At 38.8% G+C, this 17,685-nt stretch overlaps 1 protein-coding gene, 1 long non-coding RNA gene and 1 pseudogene across 4 annotated transcripts; 1 reads left to right on the plus strand and 2 right to left on the minus strand.

Annotated features, from left to right (window-relative positions):
- Positions 1 to 10,288: 10,288 nt before the first annotated feature.
- On the minus strand, positions 10,289 to 12,484 carry LOC131321730 (transcription factor MTB3). Its single transcript, XM_058352642.1, has one exon. It carries the CDS (start codon positions 11,990 to 11,992, stop codon positions 10,517 to 10,519), a length of 1,476 nt encoding a protein of 491 aa, XP_058208625.1. The 5' UTR covers positions 11,993 to 12,484; the 3' UTR covers positions 10,289 to 10,516.
- A 1,367-nt stretch (positions 12,485 to 13,851) lies between these two features.
- On the minus strand, positions 13,852 to 14,022 carry LOC131309086 (U1 spliceosomal RNA; annotated as a pseudogene).
- A 165-nt stretch (positions 14,023 to 14,187) lies between these two features.
- Positions 14,188 to 16,828, plus strand: LOC131321809 (uncharacterized). 3 transcript variants are annotated; one of them, XR_009198635.1, is made up of 2 exons: positions 14,188 to 14,357; positions 15,297 to 16,828. It is a non-coding gene; the product is annotated as an uncharacterized LOC131321809 (long non-coding RNA). The 3 variants fall into 3 exon arrangements; XR_009198637.1 differs by having other exon boundaries at positions 14,340 to 15,220; XR_009198639.1 differs by having other exon boundaries at positions 14,351 to 15,200.
- The last annotated feature ends 857 nt before the right edge of the window (positions 16,829 to 17,685 follow it).

Genomic DNA, 17,685 nt, shown 5'->3' on the forward strand with positions numbered 1-17,685 from the left:
AAAATAATTATTTAAAAAATAAGAACTTTATCGGAACGGGCCTTATTCAGGGTTTCAAAATTAGTTGAGGTGCACGTAAACTGACCCGGATCCGGCTATCGAAATATTATGAAATCTCATGAGGCATAAATAAATTTGTGTAAAAGAAATTTTCATGCTCCGTCATCCAAAAGAATTTAATTTTTGGTGGTAATTTTCTACTATAGCTTTTAAATGGATGCTGATTTTGGCACTCTATTTTTGTACGCATATGCTCCACTTTTAACATGAAGTTACTAGTAGCTTCACGTACAAAATGGTGCGTCTGCATATAAAAGTGAAGCGCAAAAATCAATTTACATTTTAAATATCACTTGCGGTTCGAATTTCAAAATTGGAATCGAAATAGAAACCTTTGACCTAGCCCTCTTTTTATTGCAAATTGACATTGTGAGAGAGATTATTACTTCTTCTTTTTCAATCATCTCCCCTAATCACGACACGGATGTTCTATATTTAACCGGATCAGAGAGGGGATTAATTAGTTGATGTGTGCGGGCACGAACACCCCTGATCATCGAACTAAAAAAAGTCTTACATTTTCTGTCCCGTGCTTTACATGGCTTACGTGCTTGCATGCCGTCATGTTCAAGGAATGACGTGTTCACAAAGGTTGAAATTGAATGTTTCCAAATTAAATTACTGTAAAAATTTCTTCATGAACGACCCATTGAATTTTCTAAGCTCCTTACTAAACACACCCGTCACCACGTTATTAAGAGTCAAAATCCCTTCAAAATAGACACCACGAAAACTTCAACTTCTTGCATATAAATAGATCCAACTCCCTCCCAGTACTTTTCATAATCGATATACCAACATCAGCAGCTCTTTAATTGCTTTCACCAATTACTATAGCAAAATGAGAACTATAAACGTTGCCTTAGCCATTTTAGCTCTACTTTTTCTTCTAACCATATTCAAACCACATGAAGCAGCTAGAATCTTGCATGCAGAAGGAGAAGAGTTTATGAAGATTGAGAGTTTGCTTTTACAGTCTCTGGCTCATACCCCTGTGGACCCCTCGCATCCGAGTCCCGACACCAACATCCCCGCCGGCACCCTCGGCCAGAAAGGCTTTGCCGTGCAAAGGACTCCAGTGATCCCCTCGCATCCAAGTCCCGGCACCCACATCCCCGCCAGCACCCTCGGCCAAAAAGGCTTTGCCGTGGAAAGGACTCCAGTGACCCCCTCGCATCCAAGTCCCGGCACCAACATCCCCGCCAGCACCATCGGCCAAAAAGGATTTGCCGTGCAAAGGACTCCTGTGACCCCCTCGCATCCAAGTCCCGGCACCCACATCCCCGCCAGCACCCTCGGCCAGAAAGGCTTTGCCGTGCAAAGGACTCCAGTGACCCCCTCGCATCCAAGTCCCGGCACCCACATCCCCGCCAGCTCCCTCGGCCAGAAAGGCTTTGCCGGTCAGGCGATGCCGTTGCCGCCTCTGGTGTACCCACAACAAACGGTTCAATTTGGTGTGGCCACCAATTAATTTTTACACAAAACCCATCCAAAACCAATGTTACAAGAGATTCATTTACTTTAGAAGTCAGAGAATTCAACTGTGATTATTGACTAGAATAAGACTGGTGCAAGTCAAAATTGTAGGCTTTAGTATTTCACTCCATTCATTATACCTCTATTTGTTGTGTGTACAAGTACATAGAGCTCTGAAAAAGAACATGGACAGGGCAACAAGATATGCTTCTGGTTCAAAGAATAATAAGAGCAAACTAATGATTTCCCAAGTTTTTGTTTCCTATATTGTATTCTTTTTTTGACAATACCTATATTGTATTCTAGTTGTTATTTTTCTTTTGTATTTGTTAGATTTCTTGGAGAGTTCTAACTTAAAACTAATTGGCAATAAGTGGAGTAACCTATAGATCATAATAACCAAGCTTGAGTGACTTAGATGAGTGATATGGAATGAAGTCTAATAGTATATGTTAAATCAAGATTATAGAGCAAATTACATCATGATCTTTTGAAATATTTTTTATTTGGGGTTTTGTATCGATAACTCTACGCTTCAGATGACATTCCCTACGAGGCCTATGAGAAATAATTTTTATTTGGGGTTTTGTATCGATAACTCTATGCTTCAGACGACATTCTCTACGAGGCCTATGAGATGAACGGGACGGATCATTGCCGGGTATCCAGAATAAGGGCAAATTTAAGAGTTTTGGCTAGGCATGACACGAAACCTAAGCGAGATGTTGCTAGCTTGTTTGTTTAGTTGGAGATGATCATGACTGGCAAATGTTTATGTAGGGCTGGTAAAGAACTTTCGTGCACAAATATTGGAAGTCCGAACACATCTTTTAAGCTCAACACAGTATCAATCAAAGCTCATTTGAGATACTGGAATCACAAAGTAGTCGAAGCTCTTTTATGCAGATAATACTCGAGGCCACCATGATAAATTTTTATGAAGAAAGACTATCAAATATCAATCACCCGAGTACTTCCATACATACATCAAACCGGCCATGCATTCAATTTTGGTGTAGGAAAGCACCAAGCTACTCGAGCTCAATAAAAATTCACTATAACGAACCAAGCTACTTGGGCTCAATACATCATGGCTCGTTAAAAATTTGCTTGAAATTCGTTAAGGTTTCAAACCAAACTCCTAATATCATTTTCATGATCGACTTGTGTGTTCTGTTAAAAAATCTTCCCCCTTGTATTGCGTGGCCTATAGGAGACTGAGAGTCATGTGAGACTCATATCCGTGGAATTGAATTCCTTACTTTGGATAGACTGCCGCGTAAAACCTTGGTAAGCATATATTCAAAGGCCCCAAAAATGAGGATGGGGAGATAGAGAGCAAAAAATCAAATCCTCCAACAAGGCTCAACTCATAGGTCTCATTCCTACCTTTGAATTAAACCTAATTGGTAAAAGTAATACCATCTCAGGTAGGGACGATTTCACGTTAATCGAGGTGCACGTAAGCTGACCCGTATTCGGTTATCAAAATATATACTTTCCGCTAAGGAAAATAAGTATTTAATTTTTAAATAAGTATTTATTTTTTGAATTAAAGGTGATGTATTGTGAGAGAATAACATGTATCATAAAGCATAAAATAATTACTTAAAAAATAAGAACCTTAGTAGAACAGGGCCTTATTCAGGGTTTCAAAATTAGTTGAGGTGCACGTAAGCTGACCCGGATGCAGCTATCAAAATATTATGAAATCTCATGTGGCATAAATAAATTCTGTGTAAAAGAAATTTTCATGCTCCATCATCCAAAAGAATTTAATTTCAGGTGGTAATTTTCTACTATAGCTTTTAAACGGATGCTGATTTTGGCACTCCATTTTTGTATGCATACGTTTCACTTTTAACGTGAAGTAACTACTAACTTCATGTACAAAATAGAGCATCTACATACAAAAGTAGAGAGCAAAAATCAATTTTCATTTCTAATATCACTTGCGGTTCGAATTTCAAAATTGGAATCGAAATAGAAACCTTTGACCTAGCCCTCTTACTTTTGCAAATTTACATTGTTGCTTACCTTTTTTTTTACAATCATCTCCCCTAATCACAGCATGGATGTTCTATATTTAACCAGATCGAAGAGGGGATTAATTAGTCAATGTACGCAGACCCGAACACCCCCGAACTAAAAAAAGAGTCTTACATTTTCTGTCTCGTGCTTTACATGGCTTACGTGCTTGCATGCCGTCATGTTCAAGGAATGACGTGTTCACAAAGGTTGAAAATTAAATGTTTCCAAATTAAATTACTGTAAAAATTAAGACTTTGTTTTCTTCATACCCAAGCACCACGTTAACAGTCAATATCCCTCCAAGATAGACACCACGAAACTTCAACTTCTTGCATATAAATAGATCCAACTCCCTCCCAGTACTTTTCATAATCTACCAACATCACCAGCTAGCTCTTTAATTGCTTTCTCCAATTAGTATAGGCATAGCAAAATGAGAACTATAAACGTTGCCTTAGCCATTTTAGCTCTACTTTTTCTTCTAACCATATTCAAACCACATGAAGCAGCTAGAATCTTGCATGAACAAGAAGAAGAGTTTATGAAGAGTGAGAGTTTGCTTTTACAGTCTCTGGATCATACCCCTGTGGACCCCTCGCATCCGAGTCCCGACACCCACATCTCCGCCAGCACCCTCGGCCAGAAAGGCTTTGCTGTGCAAAGGACTACTGTGACCCCCTCACATCCAAGTCCCGGCACCAACATCCCCGCTAGCACCCTCGGCCAGAAAGGCTTTGCCGTGCAAAGGACTCCAGTGACCCCCTCGCATCCAAGTCCCGGCACCCACATCCCCGCTAGCACCCTCGGCCAGAAAGGCTTCGCCGTGCAAAGGACTCCAGTGACTCCCTCGCATCCAAGTCCCGACACCCACATCCCCGCCAACACTCTTGTGACCCCCTCGCATCCAAGTCCCGACACCAATATCCCCGCCAGCACCCTCGGCCAGAAAGGCTTTGCCCTGCAAAGGGCTCCTGTTACCCCCTCGCATCCAAGTCCCGACACCCACATCACCGCCAGCACCCTTGGCCAGAAAGGCTTTGCCGGTCAGGCGATGCCATTGCCACCTCCGGTTTACCCACAACAAACGGTTCAATTTGGTGTGGCCACCAATTAATTTGTACACAAAACCCAGCCAAAACCAATGTTACAAGAGATTCATTTACTTTTGAAGTCAGAGAATTCAACTGTGATTATTGACTAGAATAAGACTGGTGCAAGTCAAAATTGTAGGCTTTAGTATTTCACTCCATTCATTATACGTACCTCTATTTGTTGTGTGTATAAATACATAGAGCTCTGAAAAAGAACATGGACAGGGCAACAAGATATGCTTCTGGTTTGCGTTTGGACTATGTTGATTAGCAAAGAATAATAAGAGCAAACTAATGATTTCCCAAGTTTTTGTTTCCTATGTTGTATTCTTTTTTTGACAATACCTATATGGTATTCTTGTTGTTACTTTTCTTTTGTATTTGTTAGATTTTTTGGAGAGTTCCAACTTAAAACTAATTGGCAATAAGCTAGTGGAGTAAATTACAAATTATAATAACCAAGTTTGGGTGGCTTAAATGAGCAATATGGAATAAAGTCTAATAGTATATGTTAAATCAAGATGATAGAGCAAATTACATCGTGATCTTTTGAAATATTTTATATTTGTGGTTTTGTATCGATAACTCTACACTTCAGACGACATTCTCTACGAGGCCTATGAGATGAACGGGGCGGATCATTGCCGGGTATCCAGAATAAGGGCAACTTTAAGAGTTTAGAAGAGTATGGAGGATTAGAGTATGACGAGGAGCTTACCCCCATATTGTGAGGCTGCAAATCCTTGTAATTTTGTTGTTATGTTGGAAATTTCTAATAATTCTTGTAGTCATTCATTCTATCGCCGCTTTTGGCCCGTAGATCATTACTGTGTTATTATTATTATTATTATTGTTATCATTATTAGCAGTAGAAGAATACAAATACCTGAATTACATAAAACATAAGTCCACAATTATACTAAGCTCAACAGATAGTTCATTAAGGGAACAAATTACTAAGCAAATAGATCAAGGGAACAAATAATCAATCTCAGTTTTTTGCAAAGATTGACTCTCTTTGACCTCCAGTACTATAGAAGTATACAAAGGGGGAAGTGCTACAATACACACCCCTTATTTGAATGTATATCATATGTACCATCATTGAAACACACCAAAATGTTATGATTCCCAAAATATTATGAATCTATTGCTAAAAAGTTACGAATTTTTAGTATAAAAGTTACGATATGAAATAAAATATTATGAATAACCGGTCCTACAAGTAATTTTTTATGAGGTGGCACAATATGAACCATACAATAGGTGCATATAATACACACCTTAAAATAGTGTGTATTGAAGACTTTCTCATACAAAGGTGGCAACTAAGCTTAGGCCCCGTTCCGGAATGCGAAATAAGTACTTATTTTTTAAGAAGGCAATTTCAAGCTCAAAAATAATGGGCTTATTGAAATATAAAAATATGCATTATGGATCTTGTTTGAAAGATCTCATTGAGATCTTTAATACGGTGCAAAAAAATTTGAAAAATTATTTTTCATTTACATTATTTTTGAGTTTGAAAATATGAAATAAGTATTTATTTTTTAAGAAGGTGTTCTGGAACGGGCTCTAAGTTAATTTTGTTCGACAATTACTAGTTAGATGCCTTGTCTAGTGGGGAAAGAAAAAGAGTAGAAAAGTAATCCAATTTTAACTAAGACAATTAACGCTACAACCTCATACATAAACGAGGAGAGTCACTCCACATCCATCTTCATGAGCGTGAGCGTGAGCGTTTGCGTTGACTCTTCTCCTTGGGTGGGGGGTGGTTTTTTAGAGTTTTTCAAAAGGTCCAGAGTCACCGCACGTCTATTGGGGCCTATTTCAGACCCTACAGAAAAATACCCATAAATTTTAAGATAATATTTTATAGAGCCCTGTAAAAAATCAACTCCAACGGATATCCGTAGGTATGTCTTTTTGAATTTGTAGTGAAACTCCCTACGAATTCAAGAAACATACCTACCGATATCCGTTGGAGCTGATTTCTTATAAGACCTCATAAAATATTATTTTAAAATTTATAAATATTTTTTTTTATTTTTATAGGGCCCGAAATGGACCTCAATAGGCGTGTGGTAGCCTACCTTGCGCTGGACGTAGGATTGTCGTTTTACAATTGCCAGTTGGGTTGAGCTGATCGGCTGAGCTAGCTATCAGCTTCTCCTTTACGCAGTCTGCTCTTTGCTTGATAGAAGGGCATGATGAAATATATATATATATGCTACGAGCACAGATGAAAGTGCACGAATTCTGCCATACATATATGTTTTTGAAACCGTTCAATGCGTGTGGGCTCCACGTGCGTCGAACGATTTCAAATTAACACAAATGTGTCCAGATCTTTGCACTTTTGTCTTTGCTCATAGCATTGCTCGATGAAAAATACTACCCGCAAAATTTTCAGAGGAAAGTTCATATTCCATCTCATTCTGTTTGTCCATTTTTTTTTACTTTCTAATGTTGCAAATTGTTTGTCGATTTTGAACTATCGAAAACGAAATCGTAGAAAAACACCTTGTCATCACTCTTCTAAAGAATTGAAGTGACAAGTGCAACTGAAATTAAATGCCAATTTTTTGAAAAGTTTAATTACAACTTTTAATTATTGCTAGTATCTTTGTCTTATTAATTAATAAGTTGGATTTTTTCAAACTACACGGAGGGAGTAGCGTTTTCCTTTAGCGTCACTTTCTACTACTTTTTCGCCAATTAATTAGTCCGGTGGACGATTTTTCTAGGAAAACAAAAGAATATTTACAGTATTTATTTACCTTGTAAAAGTCAATTTTGGAGAGGTAGGAATGCGTTTACTCTGTTTTTTCTAACAACTAAGCCTTCTTGTTTGAATTAATAGTATTTATTTTCCATTGAATGGAATGAGGAATCCAATTCCGCGGATAATATTTCACGCGAGAGACTTGTGCATTACCCAAATTGTCCCCCTAAAGTCGGACAGGGATTAGATATTGCATTTGCATGGCAATCAGACTTTGCAACAAACCCTTTACACGCCTATATACTCTGCAACCAAGACTTCAAAGTTCAAAGTTTACAGATCAAAAAAAGAGACTTCAAAGTTCAAACATTCAAAAAAAAAAAAAAAAAACATTTAGAAGAAGATCAACCATTCAACAAGATTCACCCCCTTGTAACAGGGGCCGACGAAGGGGGCGGAGTGGGTGAAACGATAAGTGTTGGACACCGGGTCAGGCAAGGCATGGCACGACATATGTTTATCACCGGACTAGGCAGGGCATGGCATGGCATGACATGTGCTTGCCACCAAAATCTTAGAACAAGAATTTATATTTACTCCATTTCATTTTTCTCTCTTTGAACTTGAAAATCCAAGCCATCCAACCAAAACCAAGGCGAGTGCTGCACGTTGTAGTTAAGATAGATTTGTCCCCGTTGCGGTTCTTACGGTTTACATGGGCATCTATCTCTCAGCAATACTTGATCGAGCGCACCACAGAAGCAGCACTACAATCAATGGGTCTGTCGAACCAAACTTGTGTTTGTACTCTCTCAAATGAAAAATCTCTGACTCAATGAAGGCATTCGAAAATCAACCCATCCTAAAATGAATAAAGGATGCAATATAGATAGACTAACTGAAGACTTTCTTAATAGTCACAAGAGAAGAGACACATCTATTCATAAAAATAAAAAATAAAAAAACATCCGTCTACGGTGAACAAGCGTCGCCAAACACAAGACTCCAAATCTGAGTCAATTTACCTCTGCACCCAAAACAAAATACTTATACTCCATTCTAAAAGTATTTGCAAAGACAGTGAACAAACACAGGTCATCAAAAGGACCTCGGGTAGCGCGCGCAGAGAGAGAGAGAGAGTGCGGTTTCATTTTCTATTTTGACGTCCCCACCTTGCATGCTGCAGTCATGTTCAAGGAAATAGAGGAATACGTGTTTACAAAAAGGTTGAAGAAATGGAAGTCTCAGATTAAAAATTAGAAAAACTTTGCGACCCATTCAATTTCTGAACCCCATGTTTAATCCAATTAACGAGTCAACAGTCAAAATCCCCTTCCAACAAATTTTAAAAAAAAAAAACACGTAAAAACTCCAAGTCCTACCCCTTGATATCTTGCACCCTATAAATACCCCAGGCTCCCCTGCATGAATTCCTCAACTCTTTATTTGCTTTCCTATAACAAACAAGATGAAACCCATAAACAAATCTTTGGCAATTCTAGCCCTCCTGTTTCTTCTAAGCATGTTCAAACCACATGAAGCTGCTAGAGTCTTAAGTGAAGAAAACCTGAGTTTACAGTCTCTGAGGGCTGATGTCCCCCCGTCGGCAGGAAGTGGGGGGACGCACATACCACATACTAGTACCCTCGGCCAGAAAGGCTTTGCCGGTCATGCTATGCCGCCGCCGCCGCCGCTGCCGCAACTCATGGTTCCAGTTGGTGTCGCCACAAGTTGATTCTAAACAAAACCCGCCCAAAAGCCCTTCTTATTACTCATTTACTACCTTAGTAAGTCAGAGAAATCAACCGTAACTAGGGGCTAGAATAAGACTGGTGCAGACCCAGGCAAATAGCATTTTTGATCTTCATTCTTTTTTATCTTTTGTGTGATGTAAGTATGCTAGTTCTATAGAATATGGAAAGAGCAAGAGTTTTCTCTTGGTTTATGTTTGGATGCTGATCATAATAGAAGGAAAAAAGAAAAGGAAAGAAAAAAAGGAAAGTGATTCAGGTCACTTTTTGGATCAACATTATTTAACACTTTCCTCCCCAGTTCTGCTACTTCATCTACAGACTTCTCATCGGATTTAGATACACAGGTGAGCAAAAAAAATGAAAAACAAGAATTAGAATGCTACTGAAAGGAGATAATGCTACATTGGTAATTCTATTAATTAAGGTCTAATTTTACTGACAAGACTAGGATAATTTATGTCTTTGTTATCTTAGATTTGAGTTTACCTACATACTACTTCTGCACACTAATATTTAGAAACAATACGTGGCTTAAGTTAACCACGAAGTTGGGAGCCAAAAGCAAGTTCCTTATTCATGTTTGATTTGCAGAATTCAAATTGGCGAATAAAGAAGGGATAAGGTACTTTGGGATATCTAATCTGTAACCAAACAAAGAGAAATGAAATCCCACATAATTTAATTCCCTTTACTCTCAATTCCCAAGTTCCAAGCAATTCTGAATGATCTTACATGGAAGATGGAGAGAGGCACTTTTGTAATGTGTACTTGACCATGGCTGATATTGCTAATACCAACATAGGCTTCCAGGAACTTATAGAGCTTTATGTGTTTAGTGACTAGGGTCCTTGCTCTACTGTTGAATAAGTTTAGGTTGATTCAACTCAGGTTCTGCTTGAAAATCTGCATCAGAGTACTAGTTCTCATTCTCAGGAACTTCAAATGAAACACCAAACCTACCACCCCCTTCTAAGTTCTTACTGTCTTCAACAGGAATGTGAAGTCAGACAAAAGACTATAGCGACACGGATCAGTAATCCTCAAGTTTTAGATCCAACCCATCAAAATTTCATTTACGGTTAATATCCAATCCTCGTTGCGGGTTGTTTTATGGCTTTTCCACTCTTTTATATGCCAAACACAACAAAAACTCAACAGAACTATCCTGATGAATTTAACTATTAAGTAGCTTCAACAATTGTAAGTTCGAGGATACATACTCGAAGCAAATAAAACCAGATAAGCAACAACAAAACGTTCCCAGTTTTCAACAAGGATTGCACAATCCTAACTTGAGCAAATACGACCACTTCTTGAACAGCGAGACACGATATGCAACAAGAGACTAACCTTCGAAATACAACACCAAAAGCCAGATCTCACCTTGAAAGAGCAGTAACAAGCTTCTCCTTCAAATGCTCAGCAGTGCCACCTTGAGCCCGGATAGAGAATGTATGAACAATCTCACCTTCTTCTGTTGTGGAAACTTTAGACTCCTGTGCTATAACTTGATGCTCCCTGAACGCCTTTATAACCCTTGAAACCGGGTGAGAATCCAATGGGCAACTCACTCGTACAACTGCATCGTCGTGCCTCGCTTGAAAATCAATTTCTGGGACACTGCCCTGCTTTTGCTTATAGTTAACCATATCCTTTTCAGCTTCTAGAATCCTTATCTTTCCTTGAAGATCATTGATATACGAAATGGCATCGCCAAGAAGAGAGGCCTTGTCCATTTTGGAGATATTAGGAACAACAGCTCGCAATGCATAAAACCGTTGGTTGAGCTTCTCTCTCCTCTGTCGCTCTGCTTCCACATGATTCAATGGTTCCTCTCTCCCATTGGCAGGCTTTCTCCCTCTCTTTCTAGGTTTCCTCTCATCAGATTGAATCAACAAGTCCTCGCGACCTTGTTCCAAACCCCCCAAATTCATGTGTGGAAACAATTTTGCTTCACCCTCATCACTTCGACACCCATTTGAAGAGTTCCCATAAACTTGATTAGAGCCCACACCTTGCAATTCATAAGATTCTGATGCAAACCCAGAATCATCTTCCACTTTGGGTGAGAAGCTTATAGTCATGGCACGCGATTTTGTGCCACCAAGACTAAGTTCATGCCCAAATATCTTTGGCACCAGTTTTCCCTGTGAAGGCAGAGGTCCCCCAAATGCAGTTTTAACCACTTGAACCAAATTCTGTTCTTCAGGGACCGTTTTTATTGAGCCAATCTCCACTACTCCTGATTTTAGTGGGACAAAAACTACTGTCTCGAATCGAGCCAAATTTGCTAAATAAGATCTGGATTGGTAGTGTTCTGAACAATTTTTTGTATCTGAAGCCCAAATCACTCTACCAGTATTGAATGCCTGAGAAGGTGTAGAGGGCTTATCAAATGGGAATGAGTAATACATAGATGTGAGATAGAACATCTCCACATCTGAAACCAAATCCAAATTCAATGCACAATTATCTTCCTCAACCCCTCCAAAACAGGCATGAAGCTTCTGCAACACCCTCTTTTTCCTATCTCCTCCCTCATACTTCCGATCCTGTGACCCGTTCCCAGTCCCAACCTCACTCCCTTTCGCCTCTCTACAATACCCATCACCCCAAATCAAGGCCGAATTTCCCGATTTCGACTTAGAAACCTGCCAGAAAATTGCATAGTTCCAATTTGAGCCCTCAACAATCTTGGAAAGCCCTTTCTGTAAACCTAGATCTCCGGCCGACGATGCAAACTCCGACAACACATTGCCAGAGGCCGAAGCAACCAAGAATTCAAAGGCTTCACTGCCCAACACGGATTCCACCATACCCTTGTCCGCTTCATTCAGCCAAAACTTTTCCCCCATCTCTCTCAAGCAATTCAACAAATACTAAATCTACAACAACAACAACAATTTCTTTAGGGTCCAAGATTCTCACAGACCATACAACACACAGCTACCTATATATGTCCAATTTTAGGGACTTGGGTGTTTTCTTTTTCTTACGAAAAAGAGTCGGAACCTCTTTCTCTAGAGAGATTGACACAAAGGCAATCCCATGTTCTTGTAAACGTCTGTGTGCATATGTGTATGCATATGAATCATAAAAGATGCACGAAGAACTGCAATCGGAGCAAGAAAGAACAGTTACCTGGGTTATTTAGGATAAGGTAAACTCGTGTTTCATGTGACCGCAACAAAGACTTGAGTGGTTTTTGTTTTTTTCCTTGGTCAGAAAAAAGACTTGGGTGGCTGGTTGTCTGTTTTCGTGTAGATCTGAGAGTTCTTTTTTTACACTGTAGATACACTGCACCTGGGATCTTTCCTATGGGTGTTGACCGAAGGAAATTATCAGCAGAGATGCTGTGCATGGAAGGAGCAATGCCCAATTTCAATTCCAACAAAAATCGTACAGAAGTGGAACGGACATGTGCACACTATATCGTTTGATATGCGTAGGTTTCACGTGTGTCGTGTGGGAATCATGTGTTTCGGACGGTTTTAAATATATCACGTGTGTCGTGTGGGGATCATGTGTTTCGGACGGTTTTAAATATATCAGATCCATACACATGCATCCAAGTGAATTGCATACTCTAACAGCAAACATCAATTGTCATGACTTAAGTCACGTAATGCTTGAACATGAGCGAAAGTGAAAGCGCAATGGTGAAAACATCTATAGAACGTTTCAAATTATAAAATTTCTAAGAGCAAGGATGGAGAGCAAGATGGTAAAATAGGATTGAGAGCGAATAATGGGACCAAGAAACTCATGTGCCTTACTATTTCATTTTAAAAAAATATTTGATTACAAATCGAACCCTCCTTGTGAAGACAGAAGTAATCAAATTTAAGATGGACATCGCGTGGCAAAGTATTACATCCAACAACACGTAATGCCTACGCGATACGGTTTGAACAATTTATATTTAACTATATATGCACATTAACGTTGATAACATTTCCATTGGTATTGAAAGTATCAATCGAAGTTTAGATGAAAAAAGAATCAAATCTCAGTAATCGTCAAAATTATGATTTTTCAATCAATTTCACTTTTCTCCTATAGATCCACAAAAAATCGGAAGTTCATCGGATCTTCAATCATAGGGATCAATCACGTAGTCACCGAGATTCTGCGTAATTTGATGATCAAGGTGGAAACTTCATTTTGTCGGTCTCAAGAGAGCTTCTCATGAACAATCGAGCTCAGCAATCTAGCCCGTGGCACTAGGGCCGTGAATTACCCGAGTCTAATCAGTACCTAATCACTTGAGTTCTTACAATTTTACTATAACAATGTGAGAATATAGTTAATATGCCACTACATAACACTATTTCTTTGCTCAAATACCATTTATTTCTTTGATTTCTCTCCTCTTAACTAGTGAACTCATAGTTGATCGATGAACACGAGTTCATCGATGAACACATAAGCCGGCGGCCCCGATAGCTCGTTAACATGATTTAATCAAAGGAACGTCAACTGATGAATTTCATTGAATCATTTTTTCGACCCCACACATTCTAATAATACTCCTATTCAATTGTTGTTCCCACACATTCTACTTTTTTCTTCTGGGCCAGCGTTTCTCCTCGTCATTTGCAGTCTGGTGCATTGGGCTTAAGCTGATTTGCTGTATGAATCACATGCAGCGTCATTTGGACATATTTATAGGACTCCCAACGATTGGGCCACGGAATTTTAACTTGAAATTGGGAAGGAGCCACGCGAACACAGGCCTCCACTAATACAAATTATGACGTAAACTCCACCACCACTTGAACAGACCTTAATCAAACACCCCTCCTAAGTGCAATGAAAGTTTCCAGCCTAGGCCATAGGCCTCACCGCCTCAGTGATCGCATATGGACCCCGTCCAGGTAAGTACTCCCTCCGTCCCGATTTGTATGAATTTTATTTGATAAATCTCAATTAATTTTATTATACAAAATTTTCAAAATCATAAAAATATTATAAAATACAAAATATAAATATATTTTTAAAATACAAATATTTCGATAATTGGACAAACAAATTGAAACGGAAGAAATATAATTCAATGAGCAACCCAACGTTATTTTATAGCCCCCAATCCTCCCCGTGTTGTTGTACTCACTCGACGTGGGACTAATACCAAATACCCCTACAAAGGCACCAGGCGCAAAAGCTTCAGAAGATAGAGAAAACTGGTTGAGAGTTTACTTCAAGATCGGTTCAAGAATGGTCCTCTCTCTCTCTCTCTCTCTCTCTCTCTCTCTCTCTGTGATTTATCAAGATTACTGTTATGCGTGATGTGGGTTCTTGTTTAGACGCTTCATTTGGGCATATTTTCCAGACTTAAGGGTTTCTTGCCAGCGTTAGCAGGCATTTATGCTACTGGGTTGAGAAAATTTTGTGTGTTTAGAGCCTTTAGGGTTCTTTGGTGTGTGGTTTACGGTCTGGTGATTTGGTTTTAGCTGTCTAAGGTTTTGCCTTTTGTGGTCCTTGATCAAGAATTGTAAAGATGTACTCCTCTATGGGTTGCCTTCTAGAGAATCAAATTGATGGAGTTTTCATCACCCTGAAAAAATATACTACAAATGAACTGGTTTCGTTTGTGGGTTAACAGGTTAAGGCAAATTTTGTCTCGCGGGTTCTCACTTGCTTTCCTTTTATGATTCTTGGTTAAGATTTCGAACATCAGATATGGGTAGCTCATAACCGTTTACACAAGGTTTTTGGGTGGAATAAGCAGAGTAATGACCATTCTTTATGTAAAGATGTATTTCAGCTAATACTATTACATGCCGAGCCCGAGAAAGTTTCATCCTTTTTCTTCCCCTTTCTATTGATATTAGGTTCTGCTGGCAGAGTGTGTCAACCATTAGTTCATGTCTTATTTTGTCATTTATATTTGAGTGGATATCATACTAAGTGGGAATGTTCTTGTGGACAACAAACACAGTTGCGGGCAGTACTTACTTTAAAGTTTAGTGCAAAGAGTGAAATTTTTCCTACAGCTTATGATGTTCGTTACTATATGAGATGCAACTCAGCACACGCAAGGAGCGAGGCATGGGCAATTATGTATAGTTACTTCATAGTTTGTATGTATCATCATGTAGTTTTCATTTATCCATGTTAAAGTCATTGAAGTGATTTCTGAATTTCTTTTCTTAACAGAGAATGAAGATGTAGCTCTATATCCTTGTCTGGAATCCGCAGTTGATTTAGCAATGGCACTGGCCCAGAAGTGTTAACTAAATTCTATAAGGTTGCTTGATGTTGACGGGAATGAGGTGAAAGTCATTGGAGAGCCTGAAGTGAGGGGAGGCGATGCATCTGAAATCTCAACTGTTTGCTTCCTTTTACCAGTTTAATCTCCTCATCTTGCTCATTTTCAGCTACAAAATTCTCTAGTGTTCCTTCCTTTCCTCGGTGTATATGCTTGGTCGAAGATTTGTGCTTCAAATTGTTTATTCCTTTTGAAGGATTTTGGTTGATTGATTTGTTTAAGCTTATCTCGTAAATGAATGTTCACATTCATTCATTTCTTTTAATCGGCAAAAGAAAATCATGTTAACATTCATCGTTGTCTTGGACAGACATCAAGAGGAGTTGATTGTGGGAAACTTGATATAATGCTCAGATATGTATTTCTCAGAGGCTGCAATTATCAGGTTGATAGAAGTGTATGATCACAGTTTCAGACCTTTTAGTGCTTCAACTTGATGATCAACAGTTGGCAATGCCAGAGGGAAGTAAATGTAATACATAACTGGCTTAAGGGCTCAACTTTTCTTAGACTCGCGCCTCAGGTCTGTGTCAATTTTGAGTGCACAAGTCAAATTACTTGGGAAACTGAGATTAAGCAAGGGCCCAAATACCTTAGGAAGATACTAATTGGAATCAAGTTCAGGTTGCTACAAATGTTACTCTACTTATCAAAAGAGAAAGGAATAAGCAATGCTTCATTAGAATATCACATTTGGAAAATTATGCATCCTGTAGCTAATGCAGGGAGTTCCATATTGGATGTTTTGGGGGATTTTGTTGTTTTTGTAAATGACTATGGTTTGTGCGCAGACTTCTGTCACTTCCTAAGTTTCCAATTCTAAAGAGTTATTCATGTTTCTCTGCGACTTAATGGCATCAAACATCCCCCTTTCTCGTGTTATTCATGCACACTCAGTCACTTCCTCTCTCATGGCATGTAGGCAGACACTTGCACTATGCAACACCAATATCTCCTTGACAAAAACCAGACAGTGAGCACGGACCTATGGTTTGGGATTATGTCTTAACAGTTGAACTTTGAGATGTATCAGATGCCAATTGAAGAGATCAGAACTGCTGATGAAGGTGTCCCTACAGTAATATGAGCACCCAATCCTCCTGTCTCCATAGCATATAGGGATATGGCTCTGTGAATCGTTGGCAATCTCCTACAAAAAGAATGACAGAAGAGCAACACTATCCTGCCTTTGTAGTTGGACCTTTCAACAGATAACTTAGTTTCTTTTCTGCAGCTTCTGTGGGCATTCAGATATCCATTTTGTTCATTCTTTGTCTTGGTAAATGACGTTAAGCTGTGTATGTTTGGAGAATTTCTGGACAAGGAAAATACTGTATTTGTACTTGTGTGGAAACAGTGATGGATTCTGTATAGTTGTTTTTCCTGTTTTAACCAAAACCTCTCACTCCATTGTCCGTCATCATCGATCCACATCTTGATTGTGAAACCTTCATCAGTGTGCTTGATTGTTTGATATTTGAGGCCTAGACTGCTACTTCTTTACGCCGATTGAGGTGTTTAAAAATATAGTTCTACATTCCGCGAGAAGAAGTTCAGAGAAAGAGCATTGGATTGTTTCCACTTCTTGGTTCTCTACCTTGCTAGTTCTAAATCATGTTAGTGCAAATCATAGCAAACTAAACATGAGGGCTTTTTTCCTCAGTTAATTTTCATTTTGTATGCAGGGTATTTGCCCAAGTTATCCCAGGATATATAACCAAGCCAAGAATAAAGAGCTCCATAAATATATACTTGTGGATACAAAAACCAATCAGGCTAATTAAGCTCGACTAGTCAAAATCTCATTTTAGCGCTCGTTATGCAAGTGAGCCATGGTTGAAAATATGTCAAACTCGTTCAACTTTTAAGCATTGTTCAAAATCAACTTAATAAACCTATGTGCACTACAGGGCTACATAGAAAAATAACAGCTCAAATAGATCCAATCAAGTTTCGAAAGTTATTTTATCGGTGTTGTTCAAACCGAGATATTAGCTAGTGGATAAAGATTTATTCGTTAGCTTCAAATTCTACCCAAAAAATGCTACGTACACATTTTATTTTCATGTCTCCTCTTATAAAAGATGGAGTAATACATTTCGTTTTGTAACATGGATTCCACTGTCACCCTATGTAAAATAGTCTAAGAGTGATTATGACAATGGATGTGTCTTTTATCCTTGAGTACAAGGTAATGTAGTTTGTTCGGGTTTTTTTTAAAAGTCGAGAATTGATTTTGCTACTTCTCTTTTTTTATATCCACACTCTTTTTTTTGC

The sequence above is a fragment of the Rhododendron vialii genome, chromosome 1a, assembly GCF_030253575.1.
Source record: "Rhododendron vialii isolate Sample 1 chromosome 1a, ASM3025357v1".
NCBI lineage: Eukaryota > Viridiplantae > Streptophyta > Magnoliopsida > Ericales > Ericaceae > Rhododendron > Rhododendron vialii.